This window comes from Merops nubicus, unplaced genomic scaffold, assembly GCF_000691845.1.
Source record: "Merops nubicus isolate BGI_N331 unplaced genomic scaffold, ASM69184v1 scaffold14259, whole genome shotgun sequence".
NCBI classification, from domain to species: Eukaryota; Metazoa; Chordata; class Aves; order Coraciiformes; family Meropidae; genus Merops; species Merops nubicus.
In genome coordinates, this window is record NW_008629079.1 from 1 (window position 1) to 12,383 (window position 12,383).

The window sequence follows — 12,383 nt, forward strand, 5'->3', positions numbered from 1 at the left end:
AGGGAGGCCAGGAGAGAGGGGAGGTGGCTGCCACGAGCGCCTCGGCAAGAGGAGGTGCGTTGAGTTGAGTAGGGGGCTGGCTTACGCTAGATAGAAGGAAGAAACGTTTTACAGCGTGGGTGGTGGAACACTGCAGCGGGTTGCGCAGAGGTGGGAGAAGCACCATCAGTTTGGGGCGCCCCAGTAGAAGAAGGACATTCAGGTGCTGGAGTGGGTCCAGAGAAGGGCGGGGGAAGGGGCTGAGGAACATGTCTTGTGAGGAGTGGCTGAGGAAACTGGGGTTGCTCAGCTTGGAGGAGAGGAGGCACAGGGGAGACCTTCTCAATTTCTACAACTCCCTTAAAGGAGGTTGGAGTGAGGTGGGTGTTGGTCTCTTCTCCCAAGTAACAAGCAATAGGACAAGAGGAAATAGGCTTAAGTTGTACCAGTGGAGGTTTAGATTGGATATTAGGAAAAATTTCTTTGCTGAAAAAGTGAGGCATTGGACCAGGCTGCCCAGGGAAGTGGGGGAGTCCTCATCCCTGGAGGGGTTCAAAAAACGTGTGGATGTGGCACCTCAGGACACAATTTTAGTGGCCCTGGTAGTGTTGGGTTGATGTGTGGACTTGATGATGTTAGAGGTCTTTTCCGATCTTAATGATTCTGCTGAGGTCAGGTTGGATGGAGCTCTGAGCCACTGAAAATGTCCCTGCTCACTGCAGGGATGTTGGATTGAATGACTTTTAAAGGTCCTTTCCTACCCAAAACATTGTGATTCTATGAAATCCCAGTGCTTGGTGGGGCCTGTGTGGGGATGGGTCTTGGCAGCCTCAAAGGCTGAGGTGAAGGAGGAAGCCTAGAGCTGCAGCAAGAGGTTCTGGACAAGGGGAGAAGGCACCTGGCTGGCAAAGGACTGTCTCAGGGCAGGGCTTTGGAATCACGTGTTACACCAGCAGCTCTAACACAAATAATGAACGTTTTCTCTTGATTGCACTAGGTGTCTGCGTGCATTCCTGTGCTGAGGCTGGCCAGAACCCGTAAGAAGGTTTTGTTCTACTGTCACTTTCCTGATCAGCTGCTGACGCAGAGGGAGTCCCTCCTGAAGCGCCTCTACAGGCTGCCGCTGGACTGGCTGGAGGAGTACACCACGGGCATGGCAGACTGCATCGTCGTCAACAGCCGCTTCACCGCCCGCGTGTTCAGGGACACCTTTAAGTCCTTGTCCCACATAAATCCAGATGTCCTCTACCCGTCGCTCAACATCAGCAGCTTTGAACAAATCGTTCCTGCAGACGTAGCTGACCTGATACCAAAAAAGAAGTTCTTGTTTCTTTCCATTAATAGGTATGAGAGAAAAAAGAATCTAGTGTTGGCGCTGGAAGCTTTGCATGAGCTTCGAGGAAGACTTGATTCTCATGAGTGGAATGAAGTTCACCTGGTTGTGGCAGGTGGTTATGATAAACAAGTTCTGGAAAACGTGGAGCACTATGAAGAGCTGAGGAGACTTGCAGCCAAGCTTAGTATTAAGGACCATGTCACTTTTTTGAGGTCATTCTCAGATGAACAGAAAATATCTCTCTTTCATAACTCTGTGTGTGTGCTTTATACACCAAGCAATGAACATTTTGGCATTGTTCCTCTGGAGGCAATGTATATGAGATGTCCAGTTATAGCAGTTAATTCAGGTGGTCCTTTAGAATCAATCTTGCATGATGTCACAGGATTTTTGTGTGATCCTCTGCCAACACAATTCTCCGAGGCCATGGAAAAAATTGTGAGAGATCCGCTCTTAAAAGACACAATGGGAGCAGCTGGGAGACTCAGAGTTATGGAAAAATTTTCCTCAGAAGCATTCACAGAACAGCTGTACCAATACATATGCAGATTAACACAATAAAATTATGTTCCCATATTATATTTTAACAGCTTTGTGTCTCATTTGTACATGGGACCAGTATTAATTGTGGTGATGATGATGAAGAACCCAGGACATCTGAATTTCCTTGTGCTGCTTTGCTGCCTTATGTTGCTCAATACAGAGAACAAGCAAAACACTTCTGTCTCCTTAGGAGGTTAGAATTTTTCATGTGGTAGGTTGAGCCACCATTGTAGGGGTTCTTTTGTTTACCGTGCCTTGGAAAAATGCATCGTTAAATGGCAGTAATTTTCTAGGAAATTATTGCACATTTTAATACTGTGCAGTATGGCTGATTCAATTCACAAAATGTGGATTTGTACAGCTAAGATTTAAATGATACCCCCTTTTTCTGCCATTCCATTCTAAATGACAGCATACTTTGTTTAAAAGGTGTTGATCTGGAGCAGGCAAGTGATCACCTCTCTTGCCTGTACCTGCATTTGTGCTCCTTTCCCATCCCTTAAAAGTGTTCCTACATCTTTGTGCAACTGTTTTGGGAATGGGTGTAGCGAGGAGCAACTGAAGGGCCTGGAGAGAGAATGTGAAAACAATCTGTGGTCATCGACACTAACACCTTCAAGTCATGTTTGGCCTGGGTTTTAAGCTCCAGTTAGAAGGTGCAGGATGGTTGAACCCATTCCTGCAGTTGCATAGTTTGTTCCCTTCTCCCCATTGCTCGGGCGTTAACCTGGAGCCAGAGGTGGGTGCCAGTGCACACTTGCCAGAATAGCTGCAGGGGTAGCTCCACATACGGTCAGACCTTGGCCTCCAGCCCTTTCCTGTGCCAGCTGTGTTGCTGGCAGGTGTGTACCTGGCACTGTTGACTGGATTTCATGGGTTGCACTTGGACTTGACCTGCTATCTCACATTTACCTGGTGATGACAGGGGCTGTCAACAGAATCTGTTATTGTCAGCAGGCTGCCCTGCTTGGGTACTGTGCCCTAGTCAGTGACATTATTCCTGTGATCTTCAGCTTTTGACTCATTCCGTGTGGAGCAGCCCCAGTCTTGCTGCTTCTTGACAGGTAGCTTGGGCCATCTCAAGCCCTGAGCTGATTATCATGGAGCCTGTCCTTCAGGCTCCCCATCACTTCAGGTTAACCTCAGATTCCCACAGGCAGCATGTAGAGGCATGGCACAGCACTTCAGGCTGCTTCAACATCTTACTCCCCACCTTGAGCAATCTGGTCTAGTGAAAGATGTCCCTGCCCATGGCAGGAGGGTTGCACTAGATGACCTTTTAAAGGTCCTTTCCAACCCATTCTATGGTTTTGTCATCTTCTAGAACCATTCAGCAGGGCAATGGGATCAGGATTTATTAGTGAGATGTGGCTAATCTTTATAGCCTATCCAGGGGCTGTATATCCAAAGGGACATTAGCTGCTTAGCAGTAATAACCTCCCAACTCCCAAGACAACCTGACTCTTACTGATTTGGAGCATCTTGTGCTATCCTTTGGTCTCTTCTATGCTCCGACCACCTTTTTTTTTTTTTAAAGGATGTGCTTCACGGCCTGTTTGATCATTATGTAGCAGTATTCTTGGCATCTTCACACCCAGCTACAAGGAATTCCATAGTTTAACTCCCCATTGTCTGAAGACTACCTTCTTTGGGCTGTTTTGAATCTACCTCCTCCTTTCTTCCTTTTAAGCCTCTTAATTTCTCCATTAGAAGAGACAGCAAATAAATAAACCCTATCCAGCTCCTCCACACCACATATAACTGCAGTATAGTTGCTGCCTCCTCCAGAGCCCACCTCCTTGGCATTGGAAAAGGCAGGAGATATAAAGATGATGCTTTTTTTTTCTTGTTTAATTAATCTGCCCAAGGTTTCTTCTCAACAGGTGAGGCACAACTCCTCCTCTTTGGCTCTTCATGGTTGAATTTTAGTAATTCTGGGTGGTTTGCAGCTTGAAGAATAACTTTACATCTGTATAAATCGCCCCAGGCTTTTTTGTGAAGTCCCATATTTATCTCAGTTTTCTGTCTTACACTGTTGAGTGCTACTGCTGTGCATGAGGAAAGCTGACTAGGGTCTAATCCTACATAGTGTCTCAGAGCTGTAACCTTGGAGATTAAAGCTGTAGTTGTCCTTAAATGTTTTTGAATTATGAAATTACTCATATTGATACATTCTCTGGAGCATCTCTTCACCTAGCCCCATACTGTCCTTTCTCTACTGCTGTTCTAAAACTTCATTTTCATGTGTAGATCTTTAGGTTTACAGAAGAAAGAAACTTTTTGTTTCAGAAGTGCAAATGCTCAGTTCCTTATTTTATGCCAGTGTAGCTTTGTTTCCTCTCTACTTCCTCTCCTCCTTTTTGGAGATCCATCAAAAATCTTGATTATGCAAGTAGAATGCATGAAGCTCTTGTCAGTGGTGAGACAGTTGTCATTTGAACAGTCATCTCCATAATGAGAGGACAATAAGCGTCCCCATATTTTACAAGGCAGCATGTTCTAGGGGATATCAAGTAAATTTTGGTGTGCTGTCTGTAGGCCAACACAATACAAGAAAACAAGGCTGACCAGTGTTGAGTTTCCAAAATGGCAGGTTTTTAAAGCAATAATTGTGTCTGTTTTGAACCTGTCTTATAAATCCATACACTCTGTTTATTTCCTCTTTTCTCCTTTAAATTAAAAAAAAATGGTTTAAGATGGTCTTATTTAAACTGAATTGCAAAGCTTTGTGGAATCATTTTCAGAAGAAATACTAAGTATTGCACTAGTACAATTAAATAGATCATCACTAGCCTACAAGAGAATGAAAATTTTAAATGCATATCCCACCAGTGTGGAGTGAAGGATGATGCAACAAGAAGAAAATGGTCGCAAGGAAGAATTCATGTCCTATCCTCTCCTTCCTATATTTGCATATCCTTCTACCTTCAGTGACAACCCACATGTATAAAAAGAAGCCAGATAAAGAAGTCGTTTAAAGCATAGTTGGAAAATTAAGGACATAGCATGTACAGGCATACTAGGTGTGAAAAAAGAAAGGCAAAGAGAGACACGATTAGGCTGTAGAGTTTCTTCTCTTATTAGTGCTGTGGGCTGGAAAGTGAAAACCCTCAGTTTTTCTTCTCCATTTTACTTATAATACCTGTAGTAAATAAACCACAAACAAATATTTTCATACATATAATTTTATATACACATGTTCATATTGTAAAAACAGGAAAACCAGCAATTTCATGATTAAACCAGCCTGCTAATGCTGCTTTTTTTCCCTCCTCTCTTCACCCCCTTCATTACTTCTTTTACAATTTTATACAATATAAAAAATTTATAGATTTTTGCATTTACATGGAGGCCATAAAAACCTCATGCTACATTATCATATTGCTAAACTTTACTCTTTTATTATGGCTTTATTATTCTCTCTCATGGATGAAATGGCTGATATTTTATTTTGAGTTGTAATTTATTATACAGTTAATATCACAGGGGTATTTTTAATGAAACAATAACTGTAGAACACTGAAAAAATATAGTATTCTGAAAGGGGTATATTCAATAGCATGAATGTTAACACGAATAAGAGAGAAGGAAATAGGCATTTTAATTATAGTTACCTTTATCTGCTTTTATGGTAGAAGTAGAACATGTGACCCATAAAGAAATAAATCAGAGGTTAGTCTCTATTGATTTATGGATGTGCAGTTCTACAGTGCTGGCTATTTTATACCCAGACTTAACTGAGTTGATTCCAGATTTTTGCACTTAGTCATATGGGAAGACCAACAAGCTTGACCTCATGAACTCTGAGACAAATGTATTAACATTATGGTATATTTATGACTCCAATTCCTGTGCACTGAAAGAGAAGAAAAATAAAACAATTGAGAAAATTAGAATAGAAATCAATTGGAGGTTTTTTTACAGGGAGAAAGGAAACAAGTTGCTAAATTTTAAAACCCTTACATAAGATAATCTATCACTGGAAAATTAGCCTTCAAACAACCTATACTACAACTACAGGCACATACCATATTTTAATTTAATGAACTTTCCCCCTCACAATTATATGGAGAAATCCTGCACTGAATAGCAAGATTTGCAAAAGACAAAAATTTGAGAAATCCTCTTCAGTTATTCCCAGGTAAAAGTAACAAAACCAAACACATAATTCTTGGTTGTGTCTCTAAGTACTTGCAAGTATGTGAAACAAATCACAGGAGTATCACATCTTGTCTGATTTACTCCTTTTTAATCTTGATCCTGGACTGGGATTAGCCCTGTAAACAAACCTACAACTGAACAAGGTGGAGCCTAGGAGGGTAGCTGACCCTCCACCAAGGTGAGAGGGTCCAAGCAGAGCTCCTACAGGAGCAGCACAGGTAATGCAGCAGCTGAATGAACATGCCTGATGTTCTAGTGGGGACTCACCAGTGGCCAGGGAGGATGAAGCCATGTTCCATGCACTCAAGTAGGCCATGAAGAAATCCAGGACCACCTCAATCCCCTGCTATCTCAGTTTCCTTCAATCAGTCCTTTTACATCCCACAACCTGCCCAAATCCAGTCAGGACAGAGTTAGTCTGCCAAGGAGCAGCAAGGCCCAGTTGGCCACTAAGGGACAGGGAGCCAGGGGCAGTGCATAGTAACAAGGTGGACATCTCACCGTACCCAGGCAAGGTGAGCATGGTGCACCTGGAGATGGCAGGAAGCGTGAACAGCTGTGGCACAGCTGGGAACTCACCTCAACAGAAAGGGAACCAGAAGGGAGCCCTTGCTCTAGGCTGTACCAGCTGCATGAATGATCTGGCTGTGTAGCTGTTGGTCACCGAGTAAATAAAAAGCATACAAATATAGCAGCATGGCTCAGCCCAATGTAGACTATAAAATGCAAAAAAAAAAAAAAACAACAAAACCAAACCCAACAGTAAGAACTCTGAAGAAAGCTATAGGCTTGAGTGGCTTTCAACCAACTTATCATTTCCTGGAGGCTGGGAACACCCAGTATCATGATGGTAAATGTGTTACAGAGATCAGTATTGAAAATCACATTTGTGTTGTGACGCAACTTCATAGTACAGTTGCCATGCTCCCCTAAGTATGATTTGTACCTGTATTGTGATTTAATTACACTGCTGGATCACTCTAATAGATCAAAATCCCTTGTAACAACAAATAACCTTAAAAAAAAAAACACACATCACACTTCCACAAAACACCATACAACAGTAGGCTTGGTAACAAACATTAAATCTTTCATGCACAAATGTGGTCAGAGAGCAGCATGTGCCCTGTAAGGAGAGGCTGAGGGAAGAGGGCTTGTTAGCAGCGGCCTTCCAGTTCTTATAAGGGGTTACAGGAAAGAAGGAGCAAGGCTCTTCACCCAGGTGTCTAGTAGGAAGACAAGAGATGAAAGGGCATATATAAAATCAGGGAAGGTTCCAACTGAATATGAGGAAAAACTTCTGGTCACTGTGAGAACAGACAAGCCATGAAACTGGCTGCCCAGACAGGTGGCACAGTCTCCATCTTTGGAGGTTTTTGATGACCTGACTCAAAGTCTTGAGCAGCCTGATCTTATAGCTGACCCTGCTTTGAGCAAAAAGTTGAGTTCCGGCCAGAGAGTATGAGAGGAGTACCTCAGAGGTCACTACTGGGTCAAATAGTATTCACCATCTTTGTGGACAAGCCGGATGATGGCACTGAAAGCGCCATCAGTTAAGTCTGCACGTGACACCATGCTGGGAGGGGAGGTGTATATGCTGGAAAGTAGAGCCTTCAGACATGGCAGTCTGGACAACTGAGCCAACAGGAACTGAAGACAGCAAAGATAAATGTAAACCTGACACTTGGGACAGAATAATCCCAAGCAGCAGTACAGGGTGGGATCTGACTGGCTTGGGAGGAGCTGTTTATTGCATTAAAAAAACCCAAACCACTAAAAACAGCCTCTTCCATGTGCACTGTCCACAGCTATTGAGCAACCAGTTAATTCCGTTTATCTATGAGGGCTACACTCAAATGCTGCGAGGAGTGCCGGTGGTCTGAAATTGTGATCTGAAAGCAATGCTAACAGGACTGTTTACTCCTGCTTGAAGAATGGGAACAAAATATGAAGAAAGCCTCTGGAGAGACCCACTGGATGTCACTGTACGAATGGAAATTATTTGCTACTGCTTCCCAGGTTTCAATCTATTCCTTATCTCTAGATGTAGCAAACCCAGTGTCATGCTTCTGTATTAAACTTGTGCTTGTACAGATAACTAGCGGCAAAAAAAAGAAACACTAAAATAGGAAAAGATAGAATATTTTTTTCTGGTTTTGTTGATTGTGCTGCTTCCTCCTCTGCATGATGGCACTGGTTTAACATCAGCACTAGACTGCAGGTTCTACAGGCTTACTGCAGAGTAAAAACAAGGACATAAGGTCTTTTTCCTCACACCATAGTTACAGGGTGGGAACTCTTTTCCTTAGTACTGAAACACTAGAAGCCAAAACCTCATTAAAAACCCACACAAATAATACTAGGCATAAGCATCTGCTTTCAGGCACTGCTGAAAACAGTATGTAAATCAAATCCAATCTTTGATCCTCTTCTGTTCTTAGGCAGAACCTCTCTATCCCTAAGTATAACCAACTACAGAAAAACAGATCAAGAAGGCACCCAAAGAGGACAAACAGCACTTCAAGGGCATGAAAATAGACAAATCCCTTCCTGAAACTGTTCTGTCCCAGGAAAAAAAAATCTATGCATTGTCATAAGCAGCAATACACTGAGAGAATTCTGCTGAGAGAGGATGTTTAATTCACCCACTGCTAGTGTCTGCTCTAATAGTACTTAAATGCTTTGTCATCTATTCCAGCAGCATCTAATTTTCTGCATAGAAGTATTCTTCTAACACTTCAGCATCAAATCAAGAAATTGACACTTCTAAATTAAGGTACCAATATGTGTTCTGCTGTGAATAAAATGAATAATATTGCAAAACATCATCTCTGAATTTTTGATCACTAAAGCTATATGAATGTTCATAATAGGTGACAGGGTAAAATTCCCCAGTTTCTGTTCCTTCTATATTTCATAACTAACCTGGGATGCTCAAATCTCAAGGTACTTTTTATATATACAAACCCACTGTGGAGACTTGCCCTTTTGAGTGAGAAAGGCCCAGCCCAGGCTGTCCCCCACAGTGTTAACAATGCTCACCTATAAATTCTTAAAGGGAAGTCAGTTCATAGAACTTGGGGGTTTGTGGTTATTAGTGAGACATTTCTACAGGCTGAAGCAGATACTAATTAAAATGAAATTTAAAATGTTCTCTGCACTGAATAAGGGCATTTGCCATTCATCTAACATGGTAGTCTAACCCTGCAACTCTAACAAAATTTCATCTTGACAAGGGAAAGAGATCTTGGTAATGTTCGACTAAAATTACACAAAACAATCTCTGACTTACGCAGATCTTTTGCTGACTACACACCCTAACAGGAAAGATATTGCCATTAGCAGGAAACGTATAGGAAAGACATTGCTATCCCACTTCAGAAAATACAGGAAAGATATGTGGTAGCTAACAACCAGAGGAATACATGAGTCAGTGTATTCATTTGTGGTATATGACACAGCAAAGAAAGGAGAGAGCCAAGTTAGAAACCAGGCCATGGGGGAAGGAATGAGCCAGATCATCAGTCCAATTCCAGTCATATACCCATGGCCAAGGAAAAGCATCATTACATACACGATCCTCTTTCTGTCCTGGTCTCGTATCACCCTCACTGGGAACTCTACCTGTAGCACAGTCAGGGAGCCCTTCCAATAACAGGAAGCCCTACATAATCCATCTACTACACGACTGAACTCCCCTTTCACTGCAAGCAGAGCCAACTTTTATACTGTTAACTTCAAAGGCAGGACACCTGGTGTTAATTTCCCAATCGGTTCCCACCCAAGGCTGGCCAGACCCCAACTGAATTCAAGAAGGTCTTTCCTGCCTAGTTGTGGGCATCATCCACATGTCAACCCAGATTCAGGGCTGGGGGTTTAGACCCCAACACTTCAGCAGATGAAGAGGTTCTCTAAAATATAATTTGAAAAAATATTAGCTGTGTTCATCTCAAAAAAAGAACCTTAACAAGGGTTGTAGAAGCCATCAATACCTTGTGTTTGCTCTCTCTCTTTCTCTCCTTCTTTCTCCCCATGTGCAATACACTTACTGTTGCTTTTATCAGGTTTTATTTACTCCATCTCTTTGCTATTACAACACAAGATGCATCTTTGTATTACAAAATACTCAGGAAGCTCTTCTTCTCATCTCAGTTTCCTCCTAGAATGGCTTGCATGGTCACTATGTGCAAGAAGAAAGGAGCAGAAGTTGCTTCCTATTGTGATTAATCCTTCATGTAATTGTATGTGACACTGAGATGTTATTGTCTTTCAAGCATGTGAAAAACATACAAAGGAGTGAAAGAAGGATTAAATCTACAACACGCTGGGATCTGTGAGACTTCTGCCGATGGCCATGGTATGAATGTGGGAAAAAAGCTCCCTGGTGCCCAGACAACCGTACACAGTCACTGCAATGTTACAGCTGCTTGGATAGAAACACCTCTGGATAATAAGCGGATGATAAAAAGGCAGGAGGATCAACTCCTTTTACTTAATTCAAATCTCCTTTCTCTTGCCTGCAGAATTAATCTAGTTTTCACCTTCCTTCTTTAGAATGCTTTTATATCAGCTTCTCTCACCCAGGCAAAAAGCAAGGTCATTTACAATGGGAACAGAAAGTCAATTAGAACAAATCACAGAGGCTGTAGTTTCAGTGAGTTGGAAAACTTCAAGAGCATTAAACAGATGAAACTCAGGCATGATCTGAGTCTCACAGACTCCCACAGTGGGTTTCAAGGTGAGTGTTTCCTTTTCATAGGACTCTCTGTGTTTCCTCCACCATAGTGATTCTAGGCTTAAAGTTCACCCTAAACTCCTCCGTTAAGAATTAATGCACACAGGGCCAAGCAATTGATTCCTACGGGGCTTGCAAAATGACAGGCTACAGCATGCTCACTCCAGGCCTTCACAAGCTGAGTGAAATAACCAAGTTCAGATTTGAAACTCTCACCTGCCCAAAATATTCAAATTGCCTGTTAGACTGTGCTTGGCGCTGGTCTTGATGGACAGGGACGTGAAAGAAAAAAATGGCTTTTCCCCTTTGCAATGTTGTTTGCATTCCTGCAGTAACAGACTCCCTCTGCTAATTGCAAAGAACATCCCAACACCTACAGAGGGAAGGAGCAGGAGGAATGGATAGAGGTGGGCCTACAGCCAGGAAGTTATCCATAGACTTTCAGATGACATCTCATTTAAGCTGATGAAACTCACTTTCACATGAGTTGTGACATAACCATGGCAGGAACTGACAAGTGTCAAAATCTTGCTGAACAAATAAGATTTCAAGCCCTATCCCTCTGTACCGAAGAACAGCCAGCAAATATTACACATTTATCCTGCTTTTTCCCATGGCACTGACTCCTCTCAGCAGCTTCATTGCACTCTATAAGCATGTCCAATTCACACTTTCACTCAGAATAGCTGCTGATATTTAAACTGAACTTTCCATGGCTTTCCCATTGGAAAATACCTTTCTAAATATCACTCTGCTGTGGGGAATAAAAAGTTAGGAGATGCTCTGCCATCAGGACTGTGGTTTTTGTGCAGATTCTCGAGCCTAAGCAGCAACCTCTTGTGTTGACCAGGAGACCAAGGAATTCTTTTCTTCACAGGCCAGAACGTCTCTCATTCCCTTTTTCCAGTGCTCTCATCACACATCACTGCCTTAATGGAACAGACCATTAAGTGTGGACCCAGGCATAACAGACAGGTACTGGTCAGGAAGCAGGCAGTTTCAGGTATCACTAGATCATGGTGTCCAGGTGCAAACAGGGGAACACTTCAGCAGCTTCTTCCCCCTGCAGTCACGTAATACATACACTAGGGGATATTGTGACCTCTTGCAACTAATCGGGTCCTACAGCCTGATTTTTCCAGAATAGTGTCTAGCTGATGCTGTTGCAGAGACAAACCACACCCCAGGGTGGCTTCCTTGTAGCCACTCTGTGCGTGCAAGGGCGGCCGCGGGCAGTGTCTCCTGACAGCTCTCATCCCACACCCAGACCAGGTGCTATGACAGGCACTAGGTCTGAGAACTTAGTGTGGGAGACAGTCTCAGAAAGCAGAACCATCATGACCCTGAAGGACTGCAGTTATTATTTCTTGTGAACTAACAAGGGCTACACAAGCATCCACATTGTGCCGCCTTCTCTGTCCACACCCTGCTCCTATATGAAGGCGAAAATTGTCTTCTGTTTAGTCACCCTTCTCCAAGAAGGGTTTCTCCACTTGCCTAACCATGCTCTTACAGCTACCCCAAACCAGGCACAACTTTCCTCAGGACAGGCTCCAGCATGGGTTATCAGACCCACCAAGGAGTGAAGTGTTTCAGGACTGAGGTGGGGTGAACCTGTCAGAGCAATGT

General features: G+C 42.9%; 1 protein-coding gene across 1 annotated transcript; it reads left to right on the top strand.

Moving 5' to 3' along the window:
• Nucleotides 1-976: 976 nt before the first annotated feature.
• On the top strand, nucleotides 977-1,893 carry ALG2 (ALG2, alpha-1,3/1,6-mannosyltransferase; the record flags this gene model as incomplete). The annotated part of the gene is made up of 1 exon (XM_008946878.1): nucleotides 977-1,893. A coding segment is annotated over one exon (900 nt), but the record flags the coding sequence as incomplete, so codon positions are not given.
• Nucleotides 1,894-12,383: the final 10,490 nt, after the last annotated feature.